Source organism: Homalodisca vitripennis, chromosome 2 (genome assembly GCF_021130785.1).
Source record: "Homalodisca vitripennis isolate AUS2020 chromosome 2, UT_GWSS_2.1, whole genome shotgun sequence".
In the NCBI taxonomy this organism is placed as follows: domain Eukaryota; kingdom Metazoa; phylum Arthropoda; class Insecta; order Hemiptera; family Cicadellidae; genus Homalodisca; species Homalodisca vitripennis.
Window position 1 is genome coordinate 112,460,740 of NC_060208.1, and position 24,793 is coordinate 112,485,532.

General features: G+C 33.9%; 1 protein-coding gene across 1 annotated transcript; it reads right to left on the reverse strand.

Moving 5' to 3' along the window:
• Window positions 1-8,403: 8,403 nt before the first annotated feature.
• Window positions 8,404-23,064, reverse strand: LOC124354618 (ubiquitin-conjugating enzyme E2 R2-like). The gene is made up of 3 exons (XM_046805220.1): window positions 22,937-23,064; window positions 20,314-20,448; window positions 8,404-9,310 (listed from the first exon to the last, which is right to left on the reverse strand). The coding sequence occupies exons 2-3, from the start codon at window positions 20,370-20,372 to the stop codon at window positions 9,085-9,087; spliced, it is 285 nt and encodes a 94-aa protein (XP_046661176.1). The 5' UTR covers window positions 20,373-20,448; window positions 22,937-23,064; the 3' UTR covers window positions 8,404-9,084.
• Between the last annotated feature and the right edge of the window lie 1,729 nt (window positions 23,065-24,793).

Consider the following 24,793-nt stretch of genomic DNA (forward strand, 5'->3'; position numbering starts at 1 on the left):
AATAACTGCGTGGTTAGCAAATCCAGAGGCGGATAACTTAAGATCTATTTTCACTATAGCCCACAACAAATATTTGCTAACTGGAAAAGTAGAGGATAAATTTGATGCATTTCAAAAGAAAAAAGGCATATGATCTTAAGTTAAAAAACCTCAGGAAACAAGCAAATGAAGAGGCTATTGCCCAATCAGATAACAAAAGCAGGACGATCTGGAATATAATCAACAGTGAAAGGGCATCAAAAAAGACACGTCTCAGATGTAATGTGGCAGTTAAACCTTGCAGATGAGACCATTGAGGATCTGGGAAAAATTGCAGAATATTTTAATAAGCATTTCATAAATGCTGCAGAGATGACCCTGTCCAACAACATCCCGATAAGGGCCCCTGCCGCCCATAAACCAAAATTCCATGCAGCAACAACATTATTCGAATATCAACCTTCAACAATAGAAGAAATACTTAAAATAATTGCATTGCATCACTCAAATCAAAAACATCTAGTGGGATTGGATGGGATAAGTTCTAAAGTACTGAAGTTCTGTAGAAGTGAAAATCAGTCAACCTCTCGTCAATATTATCAACAAGTCGCTGAACTCGAGGTGTCTTCCCCAACAGAATTAAAAATTTCAAAAATCTATCCTTTTTACACAAGCAAGGAGAAGTAAGGGGGAAAGGAATTAAAGAACTTCAGGCCCATTTCCTTAGTTTCCAACAATATCGAAAATAATTGAAAAGGTAGTGCTTTCACGTCTCTTGCAACACCTTGAAACAAACAACCTCCTACCTCCAAGGCAACATGGCTTCATCTCAGGAAGATCAACTACGAGTGCCCTTATTGATCTAATTGAACATCTTATGGACAACCTGGAAGATGGGAATACGGCAGCTGGTGTTTTCTTGGACCTGAGCAAGGCTTTTGATAGCCTTGACCATGCAGTGCTTCTGTCCAAGATCAATTCCCTAGGTATCGTAGGAACACCACTCAGGTGGTTTCAAAGTTATTTGCACGAAAGAAAGCAGATCGTTGAAATAAAAAAAGTTGTTTGAGGGAAACTTGAAAATTGAAAAATCTAAGCCAATGACTATAAGGAGAGGGGTTCCACAGGGGTCAGTGTTGGGACCTGTGTTATTTGTACTTTTCACTGGTGACACTGCCTGACTACTTGGGGAACCACTGTTACCCTGTCTCTTATGCAGACGACACAGTTTTAATAAGCAACAGCAAGTCAGTTCCAGGACTAGAAATGAACACCATAACATCTGTAAATATGGCTCAGGAATACTGCCTTAGGAACGATTTAATTTTCAACGCATCAAAAACAAAATGCCTTACTTTTGGTAAAAATAAGGATGAAGTTCATGCTCCACCCAACCTTGAAAGAGTACGAACCACAAAACACCTTGGGGTAGTGATCGATGACCGGTTGACTTGGAACTGCCACATAGACGGCTTATGCAAAAAACTCAGCTCAGCACTCTTTGTGCTAAAGAGGATAAAATCAATTGGTACACCTACTGCACACAAGAACCGCATACCATGCTCTGTTTGAGACCCACATTCGTTATGGTATAGTACTGTGGGGTGGATCATCTGCAGGGAATCTCCAGCGAGTGTTGGTTTTACAGAAGCGTGCAATACGAATCATGGCTGATCTAGACTTTCGAGATAGCTGCAAAGAGGCTTTCAAGACCTTGGGAATTCCTACAGTGATAACTCTGTACATTACTGAAGTGATTCTACACGCCTACACACAACGTCCCGAGAGGAATGGTGACATCCATGATTACAACACAAGGCGGGCCAATGACTTCAGTCTTCCCTTACATCACTCAGCTCTTTTTGCCAAGAAAGCTGTCTTATGCTGGAGCGAAGCTTTATAATATGCTTCCGAAGAACTTTCAAAAAACCAGCACTCCGCAGGTTCTGAAGAAAAGACTTATTAAGTGGCTTGTTGGAAGGTCAATATATATAGTGTTGAAGAGTTCAAGAATATAACCAATGTAAATATGTAAATTATATGTGTATTTTGTAATTGTTATTTTGGTAAAACTTTTATCATGTTTTAAAGAAATAGCTACCTAAACTGTGTCAGTTTAAACATGTTAATTGTTAATGTAGTTTAGCAAACTTTTATCTACAATTGACTATATGTCTTATCATATTTGACGCCATTTCTGTTCTTAATGAATACGAAAATAAAGCAATTGTCTAATTGTCTATTGTCTATTGTTTATTGTTATGTGCAGTTTTTCCATTTTTGTTTTTCAACAATAATGTTCGGAGGGCTGTACTTTTGTAATTGTGTATGAAAGGCTTTGTAATGAAGTCTCTAGAGTTGGTTTCTATAGTAATTCTTCTCTATAGAGTTAATTAACTGTGTTTCATATTGTCTCTTACATTTTCTAATAATTATTTTGGAGAATAGTTTCCTTGTGTTCTTGAGGTTATTGGCATTTTCCTCGGTTTTATGAGATTGAAATTTCAACCAAGCCTGATGCCTTCTTTCATGCACTTCGTCACAGTCGTGGTTCCACCAAGCAATCGTTTTTTTCCTTGGATTTAGTGGTGCCAAATTTGTTGCGGTGTTCTTTGAGAATTTGTTTTATTTCCTCCAAATTTTCAGTCAACTTTATACCTTCTGTAACTTTTCTATATTGTTCATTTTGAATTAGTTGAAGAGGGTCAAATGTTCTTTTCTTCTTCACATCTGTTTGTTGTCTCTTTCTTCTTAGTGGAGTCAACTTGATTTTAATATATATATATAAACAATGGTACATTCCCCATTTTTTTATCTACTTTTATCTACATTTGTGAAATTTTAATCAAAATATCTTATGAGATGAATTTGAACGAATTAAACAACATTTTTAATATCAAATGTTATCCACCAAAGGTTTGAAGTACTTAAGATAATTTCTTATAGTTAACATTAATCTTTAAAACTGTTATGTATAAAAAAAGGCATTATTTTACCAATATATTGACTGACTCTGCATAAATGTGCATATAGCTTCAAGCAAGACGAATGCTTACACGACAAAAGAACCCTTTGTGACATTCCCAGTATTAAGAGAAGAACAATACGCAAGATTATCCTGCCGAAATGATTTATTGTCCACTAGTTTTTGGTATGAGGAAGATTTCACCTGTAGTTATATTGCTCGGTAATACGGTGTTACCAGATCAATCCCTTTACATCCCATATGAAATTCAATAAATATAACAAATACCCAAAAAATATTTATAAACAAAGTAACCACCCCCCCCCCCCCCCACCCCCCCCCCCCCCCACCCCCCCCCCCCCCCACCCCCCCCCCCCCCCACCCCCCCCCCCCCCCACCCCCCCCCCCCCCCACAGGCCTGTGGCCCATGAGGACGGACAGAATAAGATTTAAAAGGGGATAGGTCTCTTCCTTAAAAAAAATTATAACAAGAAACTCTTAAAAGCAACATTTGTTATATTGGGGTTAATTTTGCCCAAGAAATGTTATAAAGATATTCCTTAAGCTAAACTAGTATCTCACGTTTTTAACTTGTTAGGAATAAATTACTTTGCATAGTCGTTTTCACAATTTTGCGTAGTCCATTGCCAACCCCATATTTCTCTTTATTATAGCTAAGTGCAAGGAATAATGTACAAATTTAATTGACTTAAATGTTTTCTTCTTTGGTTTGTTTTCAATAACTTAAGCAATCTACAGTAAGAGATTTCTTCAAGGTTTTGTTCACCCACAAACAGTTAACACCATCAAGGCAGTAAACAAGATGCTAAAACTGTTATATGGAATAGATCACTATTGCCGTAAGTACAACTATGGTTTATGACAGAATAGTTGGAGAAAGAAGGAGAGCTGGAAGTACAGTATCAGTTATCATATGTAGGTCTGAGTCACTACTCCCAAACAGTTAGTAAACAACAACACTGGATTATGATAGAATGATCATTGGAGAAGGAAGAAGCAGAGTGCGAAGGTGTTCATATCAGATGTGGGTCTGAGTCACTACTCCCAAACATTTTGTAAAACAAACACTGGATTATAACCAGAATGATTGTTGGAGAAGGAAGTAGAATGGGAAGGTGATCACATCAGATGTGGGTCTGAGTCACTACTCCCAAACAGTTTTTAAACAACAACACTGGGTTATGACAGAATGATTGTTGGAGAAGGAAGTAGAATGGGAAGGTGTTCACATCAGATGTGGGTCTGAGTCACTACTCCCAAACAGTTTGTAAAAAAACAACACTGGGTTATGACTGAACTATTGTTGGAGAAGAAAGAGAATGGGAAGAAGGTGTTCATATCAGATTTGGGTCTGAGTCACTACTCTCAAACAGTTAGTAAACAACAACACTGGATTATGATAGAATGATCGTTGGAGAAGTAAGTAGAGTGGGAAGAAGGTGTTCACATCAGATGTGGGTCTGAGTCACTACTCCTAAACAGTTTGTAAACAATAACACTGGGTTATGAGACTGGTTGCTGGAGTAGGAAGAGAATGGGAAGTAGGTGTTCAGATCAGATGTGGGTCTGAGTCGCTACTCCTAAACAGTTTGTAAACAATAACACTGGGTTATGAGACTGGTTGCTGGAGTAGGAAGAGAATGGGAAGTAGGTGTTCAGATCAGATGTGGGTCTGAGTCACTACTCCTAAACAGTTTGTAAACAATAACACTGGGTTATGAGACTGGTTGCTGGAGTAGGAAGAGAATGGGAAGTAGGTGTTCAGATCAGATGTGGGTCTGAGTCGCTATTCCTAAAACAGTTTGTAAACAATAACACTGGGTTATGAGACTGGTTGCTGGAGTAGGAAGAGAATGGGAAGTAGGTGTTCAGATCAGATGTGGGTCTGAGTCACTACTCCTAAACAGTTTGTAAACAATAACACTGGGTTATGAGACTGGTTGCTGGAGTAGGAAGAGAATGGGAAGTAGGTGTTCAGATCAGATGTGGGTCTGAGTCGCTACTCCTAAACAGTTTGTAAACAATAACACTGGGTTATGAGACTGGTTGCTGGAGTAGGAAGAGAATGGGAAGTAGGTGTTCAGATCAGATGTGGGTCTGAGTCACTACTCCTAAACAGTTTGTAAACAATAACACTGGGTTATGAGACTGGTTGCTGGAGTAGGAAGAGAATGGGAAGTAGGTGTTCAGATCAGATGTGGGTCTGAGTCACTACTCCTAAAACAGTTTGTAAACAATAACACTGGGTTATGAGACTGGTTGCTGGAGTAGGAAGAGAATGGGAAGTAGGTGTTTCAGATCAGATGTGGCTCTGAGTCACTACTCCTAAACAGTTTGTAAACAATAACACTGAGTTATGAGACTGGTTGCTGGAGTAGGAAGAGAATGGGAAGTAGGTGTTCAGATCAGATGTGGGTCTGAGTCACTACTCCTAAAACAGTTTGTAAACAATAACACTGGGTTATGAGACTGGTTGCTGGAGTAGGAAGAGAATGGGAAGTAGGTGTTCAGATCAGATGTGGGTCTGAGTCACTACTCCTAAACAGTTTGTAAACAATAACACTGGGTTATGAGACTGGTTGCTGGAGTAGGAAGAGAATGGGAAGTAGGTGTTCAGATCAGATGTGGGTCTGAGTCACTACTCCTAAACAGTTTGTAAACAACATGGTTGTGAGTATAATTGAGAGTAACGCACTACTTACAATTTACTTTAGCTATGAAAGGTTTTGTATACTGTATATTCATCACAACCTAGAAGTTCATGTTTTCACATAAAATTTTAGTACACTTTCGTATTGAATTTAATAAACACAATAATTTGTAAAAAAGAAGCATTTTTAACACTGCTAGATATTTAAAAGTGATTACAAAATATTCATTATATCAGAGAAATTGTTTCATTGGTATGCTTTACATAGTGACTTTAATTTCTTTATGATATGTGAGTGGTACTTATTACTATAATCACCAGTTTTTCAAATAAATGGCTTTCATAAAATAATTGAGGGTTTTAAGTTATAATTACTAACAAAATTCAATGTGACATATTTTAATTCTGAATTAATTATAGTTAATTCCTTAATTAATTAAAACTATTATTAATGCATTAGCAAAAGTTCAATGTGATTTCTGTTTACAGAAAAACCTGTACCCATCCTTGAGCTCACATTTATACACAGTAATGTGAATGTCAAACAATATGGCAATTGAATTCATTATTATTATAAAACAGTATGTTTTTCTTAAATTTTCAAAAAATATTAGTAGATGTAAACTATCATAACTCTTAACCCTTTGAGTGCCACAGCGTCGCTAATTTTGACGGTACGAAAAGTGCATAAAGTGCCAGCATCGCCAATTTTGATGTTTCGTATTTGGATAATATTTTTTATAGCACCAGTTTATTAGGCCAAATAACCAGACAGCTGTATTTAATAGGTTCCAAACTATCAATAAATACGAGTTTTATGTTGTTTCTCTACTATTTTATCTGTGAAACTTATGTTGTTTTGGTACTTATCAAGAAGCCACTATTTTTGGAAGAGTTTTCCTTATCGGGGACAAAATAAATTACAGTATTAAAAACACAACTATTTTGAAATTTTAACACATTCGAGTCTACGCTTGAGCCAGACGCGAGTGCCATTGTTTAAACCCCCGGCCGGCGCTCGAGCATGACTCGAGCACAGCTTTGCCGATTGATATACGGAGTTGCTCGAGTGATATTCGAGTGCCGTCTGCTGCATTAGAAAGCCAGCGTTAATGGTCAGTTCAGAACAATTCCGCTAGGCGCTACTACGTCATACCCGCTTGAGGCTTTTGTTTATCCACTGACGTGGCCTGGCGCGTCGTCAGTCTGTCTACGACAACAATAATTTTTTTAGCATTTGAAATTTTTTTGGCAATTAAAATAATTATTTGTAAATATGTATATAGTAAATGCCTTTAAAAAAATTGAAATTACTTGTTTTATTTATTCAAAAGTTAGTTTTCAAGTAACACAAGACATGCGGGAGTTTTGATTTTTCTTAAAAAAATGTAAGTTTTGAATTTTTTTTTTAATTAATTACATTTCATAGGAATACAGTTTTTACATATCATTTTAAAGAGGAAAGATAGAACTTTCAAGAAAATATAATATCTTATACATAATATTTAACATTTTTCTAAAAACAAAATGTGAAAACCAATTAATTTATGCAGACCGGGTTATAAAAACAGCAAATAGCGAGCCAGACTCCAATGTGTTAACCTATTATACAAAAACAAAATAATTTAACCTATTTTGGAATGAACAAGTTATTACGACAATCAATGAAATAAAAAACTAAAAGAACAACGTTTCATTATTCGAAAATGTCAGGTCATTCGTGTGTCTATTTGAAGACGATTTGGAAATAGGAAGTATGACTCATTGAGTATTTTTCGATTCATTATGTAAGAAGGAACGTATAATGAAGTTTATAAGTAAGTATAAGTTTATTGATAAGTACCTATGTGATGATTCTGTCTTCCAGTCACGCGACATAGCGGACGGAGTACTGTGTTGCGTAATGGCCTTTCTTGATGTTTATATGCCGATAACCAAGCATTTGTAAATACAAAATAAAATAGTAACTTATACAGTATTTTACTGTATTTCTTTACAAAAGTAATGTAGTGATTCGAGTTGTGTCCAAGTGAAAAACGTAAATTTTTAGTGTAAATATTATTAGGGTTATTATTTAGTAAATGTAAACTTTTATGTAAATATGTTAGCAAGTATTTGTCTCTCCATTTACCAATCATATTTGTTTGTGTTATATTGATGTTTTATTAGATTTATTGGGAAAACTACATCATTACTAAGTAATATCTAAACTCTGACAAATGAAGTACAATTTATAAAATGTCATACCGGGCAGCATTTTGTTAATACATATAATACCATGTTTTTAAAATTCTAGAATAAGATATTACACATGGGTTTTATTTAGAATTATATGGCCTTTAACATGGTATAAAGAAAAAATCTTAAAACTACCATATACACTCAAATTAGGTCGAAACTTAACTTTTTATACAAAATTAAAAAACTTTTTTTATAAATACTGTACTGAAATTTTTATATTTTTATCAAATCAAATTTTATTTGTAACGATATGTATCATATCCTGCATTTAATAAGAAAAAAACAACAACAAAATGATGGAAATCTGTTTGGTAGTTATTTTACAACAGCTTTTTTCCCAAAAGCTTACAAATATGCGAAAAACAGCGTGGCACTTTATGCATATGCCTTCGGAAAATACCCGTGGCACTCAAAAGGTTAATCTACTTTACTCTGTAGTGTGTAGCATTCTTTGTAGGACTACATAATCAAATTCTCTCTCTCTTTGGTCCTGATTATTTGGATTCTAGAATAGGAAAGATTAGCCACCAAGAAATAAAACACAAAGTATTTGTTGATTTTTATTATAAAGTCTACACTGTTTTACTATAAACAAATATCTCACTTTGTAAGACCAAACAGCTATTTAGCTTGAGGCTGATGAAGAAGCTGAAAGAGAATACATCCAAATCACAAATCGCTTGGACATTTTTAGGAATAAAAGCGCCTCAACAGACGGCCTAATTTCAATACAAGTACTTAATTGTTTACACAATTACATGAACTCACTTTCAAAATCTCATAAAACAAAAAGAATCATATGCTCTTACATCTAGATGCAGGCAGGTATATAGCCATCGAACAGTGATGTTAGTAATGGAACAAACTGAGCATCCAAACTAAACCTTCAATCCGATCCTAGGCGCTAAGGATTTCAACAACAAAATTAGTTACTAAACATTACATACCCTAGGACATTATTACAAACAAAGAACTAGAGTAAAAAATCAGCAATCATAACAGTTGTTATAAAAACCAAATAAATATCAAAGAAGATTCTTAAGAAAAGAAAATGAAATAACGGATCTAACTATGTTTATATAAAATTTACTTGAAATTTACTATGTTATTACACAGTTTAACACAACAATGATCGCTTTGAGATCTTATGTAGTTTTCACATGGAAATTTGTGTTAAGTTTGTGTCCGGTACACTCAAGTCCGCTTGGTGAGCACAAAGAGGAGAGGATCACGACTCGCCATTGCCACTGTCATCGGCATCATCGTAGTCATCGCCTGACAGCTCCAAGTTGTCGTCATCATCGTCCAGGTCGTAGTCGTCCACATAGAAGTCTGTCATGTCCACGGGCGCCTCAGGAGCACGCACCTTGGTCTTGATGCAGTATTCCTCCAAGGTGGTCGGTATCACCACTCCATCCTTCTCTGCCTCAGCTCGACCCCCGGACACTTGTTTCCTGTCACATACAGCATCGTTTTACATACTTCTGATAATTAGTAAACAGATAAGGATGTATGTAATATAGTTCCAGTCATGCATAAAGTAGCCTAATCTTAATTTTTATAAAGTAATGTTGGGAATTGAGTTTTAATAACATTTAAGACTATGAATTACTTACTGTGTTAATTACTTAACCCTTGTATTTATTTTTGTACGTATTATTGTTATGTATAATTAATTAACCCTTGTTTGTACTAATTTTGTAAACACATATCAATTCGCCTTCAATAGACTGCTCTAAATTCATGAAAGCTCACATTTTCATTAGCACAGCTTGTGATTTTATACCAAATAGATTATTTCATTGTTTGCTTAAATGAAATAACGTCAAACTTACTGTAAAATACTGTATTGTCATTGAGCAATAGTTATCCTTCAACCCACACAACCAAACTAGAGTGATACCTGTAATTATAATCATAGATCTTTATTTCATTATTCATATTTAATAAATAAAAAGCCTTAATCAGAACTCACTGTATTGTTCTGTTATGCTAATTAAGCTGTTAAGGTGCAGATGAAATTCCTTCATTCTTTCTTAAGATATTATAGATATCATTCCATATTATTGTAAACTCAGTATTCCCCACTACGAGATACCAGTTCATTTCTCCTCCTTTTGAAGTAAGTAACATAGGCTATAAATTTAATGTATCGGTATCACAAGGAACTTTATAATTTAGTTTATCCAAAAACCATAGGCAAGTATCAGGTAGTATGCATTCCTGGCTCATTTTTAAATCCAAGCAAACCACTTGCACACTTGAGTTCCCAAGTGTCATCTTGGTAAGTGTTTTCAATATTAAAAGTTTTAGCAGCATTTTTACAAAGTAAAAAACAAAATTTCACTGCTGAACATTGTTTACAAAAACTTACAATCACAAAAAACAAAACGTGAACAAAGTAGCACTAGGAAAAAGAATAACTGCAAATGAACTGAGCCAGTTTAATACAATAAGACAGTACTAAACTGGCCATGAATTGCATTATATCGCACTATATTTGGTTACTACCTCATACATGTTATAAACATATTAATTCAAAAAAGGTGTGACATTTTTACCTCGATGGAGTAGGGACAAATTCAAATAATCTGTAAACTAGAGATCCTAATCCAGCCCAGAAGGATTTATATTTACGGACTGTAGATATCTGTGAATTCCTTTATTTAAAGAGGTTGCAGAATTTTACACAGGTTTCTAGAAATTCAACTGAAAGCTTTATTTAATGTTAGTGTTTAATGGCCATTACCTATGTTTCTTTCTTAATATGTTCGTAAATGACAGATCTGAATTTATTGAAATTTTTTTTTCACAGTTTTGTTCAGAAATAATAACACAGATCACAAAAGCAAAATAAAACCATTTATTTATCATTTAAGTTATATCTGCCTCCTAAAGTATACTTAAAAATTGTTTGTATAATCGTTAAGCTACAAGAAACGAAGATGATATTCACCCAGATCATTGATATTATTATTATTTAGCTGTAATACATTTAGCTAACACATTCAATGGTGGTCTATACTGCGAGAACTTAAGTAATCTCATCACACTCTAAACCCTAGGACATCTGCCACAGTCATTGTGTTAAACTACAGTACTATAACTATAATTCATATAGCTAACTCAGTCAATACTGGTTTATACAGCAAGAAATTTGTTAGTATCATCACACACCAAACCCTAAGACATCCCCACAGTCACTGTGTAAAACTACAGAACAATAACTATTTAGCTATAATACATTTAGCTAACACATTCAATGCTGGTCTATACCGAGTAATCGTGAGTAGTCACATCACACACCAAACCCTAAGACATCCCTGCAGTCACTGTGTAAAACTACAGAACAATAACTATTTAGCTATAATACATTTAGCTAACACATTCAATGCTGGTCTATACTGAGTGATAGTGAGTAATCACATCACACACCAAACCCTAAAACATCCCCGCAGTCACTGTGTAAAACTACAGAACAACAACTATTCAACTATCATGATATACTCATTAAAAAGTTTAATGCTTATAAATTTTCTACGAATTCAATATCTTGGATCAAATCCTATCTATCAACAAATCATTATCAAAGGACAGTCATCTGTAGAAAATATGTTAAATCTAAATCACATTGGGAGCAATTAAAAGTTGGGGTTCCACAAGATTCAATTATGGGACCTCTTTTGTTTCTTTTGTACATAAATGATCTCCCTGCAAACATATCAAACAGTCTAACACTTTATGCAGATGATACAACTGCACTTGTTAGATCTAAGAATGACGATGAATTGAAAGTTAAAATCAGTGAAACCATAACTGAATTAAAGGAATGGTTTGAAACAAATGGGCTCAAACTAAACCAAGAAAAAACTAAATTGGTAAAATTTTGTACTCCTCAATCAAGAAATCATCATTTTAATGATTTAGAATTTGAACATCAGAGATTTTCTATTAGTGGAAACACAAAATTTTTGGTGCTAGAACTGGATTTGCATTTGAATTGGACTAAATGCATTGAAAGTATATTAAGAAGGTTAAACTCAGCATGCTTTTCAAATGCTTATTTTGAGACATACCATAGATTTAAAAACACACTTAATCATATATTATGCTTATTTTTATTCAATCCTTCAGTACGGTATTGAGTTCTGGGGGTTTTCAAAAGATATAGATAAAATTTTTAAAATTGAGAAGAAATTTTCAAAATTGAGAAGAAATTTTTAAAATTCAGAAGAAATTTTGAAGAATAATGACATTTTCACCTTGGAAGGCTTCTTGTAAGCCTATTTTTAATGAACATAAAAATTTTAACTGTACCAAGCCTAATAATTTTCAAAACGTTATTAACAGTGAAGTCTAATTATGACAACCTTTTTAATAAAAACCATAAACACAGTCATAATACTAGATATAAAACTAATTTTCAATATCCCAAACATCATCTGAAAGTGGTGGAAAAGACACCATCCTACATGGGGAAAAGATTTTTCAATAAATTACCTTTAAGGTTTAAGGAATTAATATATTCAGGCGCATTCCAAGATAACATTAAGGAGTTGTTACTTGAAAAAAACATATTATAATGTAAATGAATTTTTAAATGACATTTTTTAATTTTTAAGCACTATATTACTATTTGTTAATGTTGATTTTTGTGTTTTTAAGTAGGTTTACAAGTTGGCATATTTATTTCCTGTGATAAGTTAATTAATACCCTGTTTTACTGTGTGTGTTTTATTGCTGTTTTATTGTTATGTGTGTTAGGTTCTTTGGATTTAGTCAAACAAGAGTAGTGTAAGTTATATCTGACAATGTCATCTGTTTTATAGCTGTGCTATATTATCTTGAAACGTTTGTGACAATAAAGATTTATTATTATTATTATTATTTAGCTGTAATACATTTAGCTAACACATTCAATGGTGGTCTATACTGCGAGAACTTAAGTAATCTCATCACACTCTAAACCCTAGGACATCTGCCACAGTCATTGTGTTAAACTACAGTACTATAACTATAATTCATATAGCTAACTCAGTCAATACTGGTTTATACAGCAAGAAATTTGTTAGTATCATCACACACCTCACCCTAGGACATCTGCCACAGTCATTGTGTTAAACTACGGTACTATAACTGTAATACATATAGCTAACTCAGTCAATGCTGGTTTTATACAGTGAGAACTTTAGTAGTCTCATCACACACCACACTCTAAGACATCTGCCACCACCATTGTGTTAAACTACAGTATTATAACTGTAATACATATAGCTAACTCAGTCAATGCTGGTTTATACAGAGAGAACTTTAGTAGTCTCATCACACACCACACTCTAAGACATCTGCCGCCACCATTGTGTTAAACTACAGTATTATAACTGTAATTCATATAGCTAACTCAGTCAATGCTGATTTATACAGCGAGAACTTTAGTAGTCTCATCACACACCACACTCTAAGACATCTGCCGCCACCATTGTGTTAAACTACAGTATTATAACTGTAATACATACAGCTAACTCAGTCAATGCTGGTTTATACAGCAAGAAATTTGTTAGTAATCTCATCACACACCTTACCTCTAGGACATCTGCCGCCACCATTGTGTTAAACTACAGTATTAATAACTGTAATTCATATAGCTAACTCAGTCAATGCTGATTTATACAGCGAGAACTTTAGTAGTCTCATCACACACCACACTCTAAGACATCTGCCGCCACCATTGTGTTAAACTACAGTATTATAACTGTAATACATATAGCTAACTCAGTCAATGCTGGTTTATACAGTGAGAACTTTAGTAGTCTCATCACACACCACACTCTAAGACATCTGCCGCCACCATTGTGTTAAACTACAGTATTATAACTGTAATACATATAGCTAACTCAGTCAATGTTGGTTTATACAGTGAGAACTTTAGTAGTCTCATCACACACACACCACACTACAGTAAGAGTCACCAGAGAGTGCAGTTGAGGGAGGAGCCCATTTGGTGCGTGACCTTGGGATAGCCAATGAGGACTGAGCGGCGTTGCCAATTTTGTTCCCCGTTGAAACCTTAGCGCTATGTACCAGGCGGTAGTTGTAGCGTCTTGCGGCAACGTCGCGCGGGCCTGTCCATTTATTGGTCACCGCCAATTGCACTCTTTCGTGCCTTCTACTGTAAGACATCTGCCGCCACCATTGTGTTAAACTACAGTATTATAACTGTAATACATATAGCTAACTCAGTCAATGCTGATTTATACAGTGAGAACTTTAGTAGTCTCATCACACACCACACTCTAAGACATCTGCCGCCACCATTGTGTTAAACTACAGTATTATAACTGTAATACATATAGCTAACTCATTCAATGGTGGTTTATACTGAGTGATTTTGAGTAGTGTCATCATAGACCACACCATAAGACGTCTGCCACAGTCATTGGGTTAAATTACAATACTATAACTGTTAAGCTGTAATACAAATAGCTAACACATTCAATCATGATTCAGGGGTTCAGTGATTCCTATGGAATTTTGTTCTACAGTTCATATAGCCAATCAGATTCCATTGTAATTATGGAGTGTGCTTGTGAGTATTTTCATCTGCAAAAAAGGGGCAGGACAATTAACATGTCACTAATAGGCAAATTACAAGGCATTAAACTCCAGTATATTTAACACCAAACTTGTCTGTGATTGTTACCAGATAATTTACTCTTTCAGCAGGATAAACATAACTTTTTTATACAGATTCCATTTTATTTTAGGGATATATCTTCAGTCATAACCAGATATCAACAATTTGAAATTCCCTGGTCTTAACTATTTCAAACTGGATGCACACTGAACAGTACAGTAATGTTGGTGGTCTTACGAGTATTATGGATGTAAAAGATTGTTCATCATCATCATCTTCCCAAAGAGTGGCATCTGATCTGTTCTCTATGATAATCTGATGAAAAATCTTCAGAGAATGAACACTTTTTAAATTATCAACTCTGCAGATTAAGCAATGAGCAGGTCAAACTGCAAAACACTAGCATTTTTTTTTCATTTTTATGACAAAAATGTACTGTAGGCTATATTACAATTATACTGTAGTTATAATTACAGTTATAAGTGTCTAACACAGGACGCGGCGGTGTGTGAATTAAAATCTGTCCCTGGCTAGGCCGAGATAATATTCTGGTGATAGGCCTATCATTATTTTTGACTGTGTATTTCATGTTGTTTTATTTATTGACCTTGCCGCCTTTGTGTTATATTTTAATTCAATTTATGAAGTCTTCTGTTTAATTAACTATTTCCATATGATAAACAAACTGGTGGTGATAATACAGTGCATTAAAGCATCTCCTTGTACCGTAGTTGTAATTATTTTTGCTGAATCGCGGTAGGAAGTAGGCTCTTTTGTTAATTAGACGCGGTGCGTGGACATTGTTTGTTGGTTTGACCAGATAACAGCTGATCGAGATGTCTACGGTGATACGTTCCCGAGTCGGTTGTCTTGAGAGAGAGGGGAGCAGTGTTCGAGTGTCGACGACAGGGTGCAGACGTCCAGTTGAGAAGCAGTAGTTCTTCCTCTAATCCTCTAGTTTGGGATATAGAGTCATTCTTTTTATCGGGTGTAATTTAAATCAAGTTATTAATTTTCTTTAGTGCGTATTAGTTTCCTATCAGCCTCCATAGTCTTCAAAGTAGTAAGTCCCGTACCAGCGTTTAGTTAATATCTTTTATTTTTATACTGTTGTGATTAAATTTTTAAAGTTTCCCATATTACAGAGTCTGTGAATTAATTCAATTTCTGAATTTCTGAAGTATTGTCAATTAGACTTTGATCGTAAAGTTAATATCAAGTTTTGTGTTATTTTGATTTTGAATATTTTGAGAAGAGAACTTTTTAGTTTATTTTGTTAATTTAAACCATTTTGGAGAAGTATACATTTTTAGTTTCATTTTAATTTTAATTCATTTTTTTGAACAGACTCTTAATTAGATTTGACCGATTGTGAGAAGTTTTTGAAGAAAATCAAATCTAAAGTTTGTAAACTTTGTTAAATATTTGGGTGAATTTTAATTCAGAATAAATCAAGTATTTCCGAAAAGTTGTTTTGATTTATAAAGTATTAGCTCCAAAGTAATATAATATATGTACTATAATAACGGTACATAATTTGCGCCACTCTGCTATTTCTTTTTGAGCATTAAACTTGTACGACAGGTTACTTACAGGAAAGAACTTGTGAACTTGCATTAACTTGTCGGATTCCTGCAAGTGTGTATAACTTGTATAAGACTTGTGTAAGGCTTGTATAAACTTGAAAATTGTGTATAAACCTGCATAATCTTGTGTAGTGTGTAAGACTTAGGACTTAGAACAGTATTGTGATTTTAGAATATTTGATTTATTTTTAAGTAAATTATATTTAAAATAAAATGGAGCTAGCGCATGTGGATCTGTTGCTCAAAAAGGAATTAATATTTGAAATAAATTTTTAGGGGTGGAAATGCTTTTGAAAGTGACACCGTCCCGAATGTTAGAAAAATGTTGAGGTCCCTTTTGAAATTAAATATTAGGGACAATGCTAGTAATCTGAAAGGGGGTATAAAATAATTATAGTTATAGAAAAGGTCAAGAACAAATAAGGGCAGGAGATAGGAATATTGTGAGAGCTTCCTGTGTAAATGTAAAAAGGTCCGGATGTGCCCAAGCCGCAATATAACCCTGCCTGTTGTAAAAGTGTTTGTTGGTGGGAGTACTTATCATAAAGTATTATTACAAGTGAACCTGATAAGTGAAAGCGAAGTGAACCCGATAAGTGAAAGTATTTATGACCCATTAGTAAAGAAAGGACTGGCCAGTATGTTTGAATGTACTGATATTAAATACTTATCGGAGATAATAATGACATATCGATCCTGGTTAAATGTGTTTTTAAAAATAAAGATAGCATGTTTTTCTTAGAAGGTGCATATTCCAAATTAAAATTTAAATACGAAAATGTGAAATTTGAGAACTCTATAAACATTAGCCCGCCGCACAGGTCAGTATGTTTTATTTTCAGGAAAATTATATTGTCGAAAGGAACAGAAGATGGGTCTAAAACAATAAAATTGGCAATATAATTCATTTCTAAATTAACCTCAAGAGAATTGATTATCTATTTATGTATTAATTTGGCCCAAAACATAAAACAAGTTAACCCTTTGGGTGCCAAGGGCCGATATTATCGGCTCACTATATTTAACCAAAGCGTGCCGAGAGCCGATGTTTTTCGGCCCATTACGTTTAAACCGAAGTGTGCAGCGGGCCGATATTTTCGGCTTTGCGATTATATTATTTTTTTAAATCATATAGTAAGCGAATCTTCATAACAGATACATCAAACAAAAGGGGAAGAGTTACTTAACAAATTGATATATAATTTGTTATAGTATAAGGTCCAGGACAGTATGTGTCAAGTGCACCCGGGGTTGCCACCTTGACTGTCTCCCCCCGCCACGAGTGTAAATAGACTGAACGTTTTATGTAACAATGTATATATTTTATATAGAGACATTTCTTTGCATAGTTTTTTATAGACTTAGTAACATTTTTCAATAGGCCTATGCTATAGACTATAGGCACTAAAAAATAGTGAGTGATTGAAGATTGGACTTTTTCTGCCTTTCAATAACTGAGGGTGAGTAAAAGCAAATAATATAAAAAAATAGGCTATTTGTCATGATTTTTATTTTTTGTGAACATGCATTAGGGTCCTAACCAATGTGTTTTCAACCATCTCAATGCTAGTTTAATAAATATAGTTTTGTTTAGAAAAGTCCTTACAATAACATGCCCTTACATTACATTGTCAATATTTTAGCATTTTAGTCCAAATGTAAAGTTTTATTAAAAATCTTATAAAACTTTTATTTCTCAATATTTCTTTCTGAAATTTTCTATATTGGTTCATAATTATACATACTAATGTAAAATGTAACATATGTTTAATTTACTTATTTATATTTTTGGATATTATCATAAAACTTTGTTATTACATAACAGTATATTTCATAACCTACAAAACAAAACAAAAATTGTCCATTTATCAGTATTAGGATAGGAGTTATACAATTTTTAGTCTAACATAACAAAATAGCTGTTTTGTGCTTGGCCCACTTGGCTGTTATAGGCCATTTACCACTGGCACTCAGGAAACACACCCACAGCTCACATGCATGGCATTACTCAAAACGAATCTTGAAATTTGCTTGGCATCCAAAGGGTTAAGTATGAGTGTCAAGTATTTTATTATAATAGTAAAAATAAATAATGGAATATAAAAGGTTAATGTGACGACGTTTTTATTACAGCAAATTGTATGGCTAAACAATGAGAAGTCGTGAAATAAAATGCCAGTGTAAGTGTGTAATAGGAGTGCTGTAAACCATGTAATTTTCAGGGACAATGAATGGCATAAATGGTGTATGAACTTGATACACTGATATATTGTGATATTTCTTCCCTGTTCCTTCAATTATCGAAGGACAGGGTAATTTTGGTAATTTTGGTAATGTTGTGGTATTATTGTCCCCTGTTCCTTCCAATAGAGAAGGACAGGGTAATATTTTGGTATACAATGAGTTGTATTGATAGTGATATTTCTTCCCTGTTCCTTCAAATGTCAAAGGACAGGGTAATATTGATTTTAATCACTATATGAGGTTTATTGTGTGTAAATAATTAATTATTGTGCCATTGTAATCCCTGTAAATTGATTGTATTGTAATTAACAACATCTGGTAATGGTTTACATTTGTGACACTGGCGCAGGCGTACAATTAAGAACACTGTGAAAGACTGACAGCCATACAATAATACGGAGGAAATATTTTGTAAAAAAGAATGTCCTCCAAAAGCTAAATGCCTCGCGGGCTGAAATTGTTATTAGATGGGAGGAGCAGGTAGCAGTTCTATTAGTGAATCAGAGCCAGCCAACCACAAGATCAACGAGGCCGCCGCACTTCACCGGCCGCCTGGTCATTGGGGAAGCTGTGGCTCGACTCCTCGCCTATCACATCCCTCCACGATGGCTACATCTGGACCCCTACTGGACTTCGGGCAACCTTACCACATCATCCCTTGGACTACAGACCACGCCCTCCACGTAGTGATAAGTACAAAAGATTGTTATTTAAAAGTGTGAATGTGGAGGGAAATTATTGTACTTAGTCCGGGATGAGTGTTTTAATGGTTTAGGTTCCTACCGTGATTTCAGCTTTGGGGTAGGGAAAATATGTACCGTAGTTGTAATTATTTTTGCTGAATCGCGGTAGGAAGTAGGCTCTTTTGTTAACTAGACGCGGTGCGTGGACATTGTTTGTTGGTTTGACCAGATAACAGCTGATCGAGATGTCTACGGTGATACGTTCCCGAGTCGGTTGTCTTGAGAGAGAGGGGAGCAGTGTTCGAGTGTCGACGACAGGGTGCAGACGTCCAGTTGAGAAGCAGTAGTTCTTCCTCTAATCCTCTAGTTTGGGATATAGAGTCATTCTTTTTATCGGGTGTAATTTAAATCAAGTTATTAATTTTCTTTAGTGCGTATTAGTTTCCTATCAACCTCCATAGTCTTCAAAGTAGTAAGTCCCGTACCAGCGTTTAGTTAATATCTTTTATTTTTATATTGTTGTGATTAAATTTCTAAAGTTTCCCATATTACAGAGTCTGTGAATTAATTCAATTTCTGAATTTCTGAAGTATTGTCAATTAGACTTTGATCATAAAGTTAATATCAAGTTTTGTGTTATTTTGATTTTGAATATTTTGAGAAGAGAACTTTTTAGTTTATTTTGTTAATTTAAACCATTTTGGAGAAGTATACATTTTTAGTTTCATTTTAATTTTAATTCATTTTTTTGAACAGACTCTTAATTAGATTTGACCGATTGTGAGAAGTTTTTGAAGAAAATCAAATCTAAAGTTTGTAAACTTTGTTAAATATTTGGGTGAACTTTAATTCGGAATAAATCAAGTATTTCCGAAAAGTTGTTTTGATTTATAAAGTATTAGCTCCAAAGTAATATAACATATGTACTATAATAACGGTACATCCTGAGCTAAACTATATTCAGCTCAGGATGTAACTAAGACTCAAATATTTTCCACATCTCAGGGGGTCTGACCATGAATAAAATAAATATTCAAAATAAGAAATCTTTCAAAACACTAAAACCAATTTTCATTAATTCTAACCAATATATTTTAATTTAACGTCCGTTTTTGTGGACAGATACCCACGACCAGTACATATCACTTTAGGCCTAATAGTCAGTCAATCTGATAAATTTATCTAAAAAATTGCTGTGTAAAGTCGTCCTCTAGAAGTTCTCCAATTAGTGAATTTTAGAATTTAAGGGTTGAAATCAGAAGTTTGGTCTGATTCAAAAAAGAAGTACTGACAAAGACTGGGCTACAAACCTGATGATGTTCTCGTACTCCTTATCCTTGCCTTTAGAGTCACGCCAACGCCGGTACATGACTGAAGCATCCACATTGGCTGGACTGAACGTGTTGGGCTCATTCAGCAGTGAAATCACTGACAGCAAGATGGTTCTGTAACAAATATGGCATCCAGTTAGGGTAATCATATTAAGCACAAATTTAAATTAATTGATCCATGCATAATAAATGTTACTGACAATTTAACAAGCTTCTTATGATTAGTTGGCTCATCATATCATGTATTGGCTGGCCGGTAAGCAGTGTAGATCCATGAGAATATTCATCTTAAATTTGACTGAATATGTCTGTATTCATTTAAAGAACACAATATTGTCTTAAAAGCAAACATCCTTCCACTCCATGTGGCACACCGATCACTTAAAATAGAATCTGACAGCTCTAAGATGAATGGTTGGTTAACATAGTTCAAACAAATTAACTGGAGAAGACAGGATTAGATCAAGTGCTTTCAATTGGGGTGGGTTTCCTTTGTCCAAACTTGTGCAAGCTATTTACAGCATCTTTAGGAGTTAGGTATTTCTCTCTAACCTCAAAATTGTTTAGGATAATTTCTATACTAAAGTAAGGGAGATCAGGACTGTAGTAACCTACAGAATTTATGCTTATCATGCAACTCCTGCCTGATCAAATGCGTGTAGGATACAGAAAAAGTTGGTGACAAAAGAAGTGTCTGTGATTTTATAAAATCTTCTTAGACATTTAAGTATTTTTACAACAATGGCATTCAAATAAAATGGTGCAGTTAAGAAATGCTTTTGTAAATTTATTTATTTAGAAAACCTAAACCCAAAAAAATAAATAGTTATTTAATCACATAATACCAAATCCTACATAAAAATCCAGATCTATCAACAAGTTATTCTTGTTAAAACAACACTTTAATTACATAACATTCAAAAATGAATACATTTAACATAACAATTATTAGACCATCCAAACTGTCTTCTAGGATTATTAGAGATTGTACTGATATTTTATAAAATACCATCTGTTTTTATTACTTGTGTATGTTCAGAAAGTAAAGCACTTACTACTCTTAGTCTACATGCAGTCAATCCCGTGCAACATAAACAATGTCTTTAAAAGTGCCATGCCTGCCCATTATCTACCCACTGCATGTTTAATTCATTAACAAAAGGCTTTTTTTGTGATTGAAACTTTGTAAACACAATTTTATAAAATCAAAAAAATTATTTTATAAAAACTCCAACCATTAAAATAGGAAAGTGATTGTTGTCTAACATTTTATATTATAGTACAAATTTCGTTCTGAATATTTTATGAGTATAGCTCACAAATGATACATTTCTATTCAATGAATGAATTAATGCTTAATATTTTATGGTATGAGGACTTTACTTCACTATTTATCTAAATCTAAATTTATTCAAAGTTGCATTCGCATAATGATGAGTTTAACATTTTCTGTCTGTCCCAATATTTGTTGTAGAATATTACCAAAAATATTAATAGCAAAGTATAACAAAATTAAGAAAATTGTGTTTTTATACTTTTTTGTAAAATATGTTAAGACTCATCTACTTTAAAGGACATTTTTTACAGTAGTGGGTAAACATACAAGCTTGAATGTAAAATAATAAATGATACCCTTAACATTAAAGTCAAATATATTTAAGCCCTATTTTTTTATCCTGCAAGAGCCAAACAACTATTGGCTTTGTTCTTCATTATTAGGCTCACTCACTTTAATTTGCTGAGAAGGTGTCATCAATTTTTATAAAACACAACTAGTAATTATACAAAACAAATTGAGATGAGTTCATCATTCTTCAAATTGGAGTCAGCCGCACGACTAGCACTGCCATAATCAGAAATACAGGCACATTTGAAGTAAAGTACCTTTATGTCCCTTTTGCCTGTGTACAGTAAAATATTGAATAATTTCTATATTTTAAACTTAACCATGCCTTCACTTCACACAACATATTAAGATAAGGGGAGCTAAAAACCATAATGAATGATATCTCACTTAATACAAATATAAAACTCATTATTAGCACTAGTTTAAGTGAGAATAACACTGCAAAAAAAATATAAAAATAACACTAATGATTTATTTTAAAGCCAATACATAACATATATTTGTGATGCGTAAACATGTATAAATAAAAGTTTGTTTCTCCTTTCCTCCTGGCTTCTTCCTTAAACTAATTACACTACAACATACTCTCTTCTATTGTTTGTATATTTTTACTAGACATATTAAACAAAAAAATACTAAAACAGAACATGGATGAAATCACCATTATTTGGAATGTGATCTTAAATCTATCTTTTCAGCATTAAGTATCAATAATCTCAAATTTCCTTATACTATCCATCAGCAGTGAGGCAAAACTTACCTCTCAGAACACTAAACTTCTGATGCATTTGATACAAATTCTAGAAGTTTACATAAGGTCTTGTTTCAAAAGGTTCTGAACTCATGTTTTAAAGTGGTTGTATGTTTCTCGCAATGAACTTTCTTTATTTCAACGTTGTGTAAGCCTTTAGTTATATAGTAGCACAAACTTTATTGAATGTAGTATGACACATGAGCAAAAAGAGTGAGACTGACCTGACATTCTGAGTCGGATTCCACCTCTCACAGGGCAACTCGCCAGACTGAGGATCATCCACAGGCGGGTGTAGAATCGAGATGCACAGGTCTCCGTTCTGCCAACACAAGCATTCATAAATTTACACGACAAATCAAATAGAAGTAGAGTAAAGTTTGTGGGTTATGCATTTCAAAATATTATTCTAGTTCCCATTCGATAGCCTGTTTCAGGCTTAACAGCGTCAAGTTACATAAGGAAAACAAACATTTTGCAAAATAGAAGTGTTAGTTTACTAAATAGTATTATTTTATTGCTACACAAAGTAAAGTCTAAATATAGCCATTTGCTAAATATTATGCCACTCTTTGGTAGTCTTGCACATGAATATAGTCTGAACAGAAAATCATCTACAATTTGTCAACATGTCTTTGTTGATCGTATGTACCTCTTCTGTAACTGCATCTTTCAAGTCTAGTAACATTGTGTTGGGGTTTGTAGGCATAAAACCTCTTTAAAATATCCTCACAGGAAAGAGCTACATCAGGACTGATCTGTGGCCTTGCGACCACAGTACATCACCAAAAAGCGAATTCAGCTTCCCAGTAAAAAATGTTTTCTCATGAAGCTGATATAGAATTGTGCAATGTGCTACTGCACCATCCTGTTAAAAATAAACATGTCTCATATATTTCTTGCATCTGTATCCCAGATTTCACTGTCACTGTAATGTCACTTTCCTTGAAGAAATGTTGCCTAATTATCCCCATATGGGCAACCAAAGTGATTATTCACATGAGTGATATACTTTTTTTCAAAATTGTTACCTATGTTTTATTCAATATTATATTTTACTATTACTTTATGAAACAATAAAACAATATTACTTTATCAATTCACTTTGTAATGGTCATTTGAAATGTGCCAATTTCAGAGTCATCCTGTATATAGAGCATAACTTTCAAGAGACCAATTTTGAAGACTATGTAACTTATAACTAACAAATTTTTCTACAGATTTACACACTCGACCTGTGGTTCAGCCACATTGGGGTTTGAAAACCAGTTTTTATCCTGATTATTTCATTAAAAAGGGAAATATTGTTCAAATTACCCAATTTTGTGCCAACTCCTAGGTATTATGGCCAATTTGTGGCAAAACATTTCTATTTTTAAACCATATAATCTTTCACAATGCCAATGGCAGATGTTAACTGTGAATGGCTTGCTACTTTAATTTAACATGTTGTGAAAAAGTAAGTTTTATAATGTAAAGGTTCAAAACATAACATGTGTTCAATAGTTTATATTTAAACAATGCCTAGTTTCAAAAAGAAAAGTTTTATAACGACCATAACAGTCTGTTCCAGACATCACTCCAGCTCAGTACTATTGTATTGAACAAAGGTTTTTGAAAAAATAGCCTGTTTATAATAATCACTAGTTTTAGTTTTAAGATGAGCTGACAGCAGCACCAAGTACATTATGTTCCATACTTGTGGATCTTGCCTCACGAATATTGTATGCATTTTGCTCAACAGTAGTAGCAAAGCTCAGAGAAGGAACCAAACTATAAAACTATATATGTATATATATATATATATACATACAGAATGTCCAAAAAGTCCCGGGTCGGTTGAATATTTTTCAAAATATTTAAAATAGAGCTACAAAACCTTACACAAAAGTTACTGGACATAAAAAATCTATTTTATCACATATTCAGTGATCGGCTACTTCCTCAGGGGGGCCCAAATTATCACTTCTACATAAACTAATAAAAAATAATTGCAAAATGTGTTGCGAAGTGCTACTCTCGGGAATGTCTAGACCAGTTCGGGTAATTTATTTAAAAATTAAAAATAGATTAGTAAAAAA

Coding starts and splice junctions, on each gene's coding strand:
- LOC124354618 (XM_046805220.1), bottom strand. CDS start 20,372: ATGTACCGGCGTTGGCGTGACTCTAAAGGCAAGGATAAGGAGTACGAG. Junction 9,311..20,313: donor GAGTACGAGAACATCATCAG/GTTTGTAGCCCA, acceptor TGTATGTGACAG/GAAACAAGTGTCCGGGGGTC.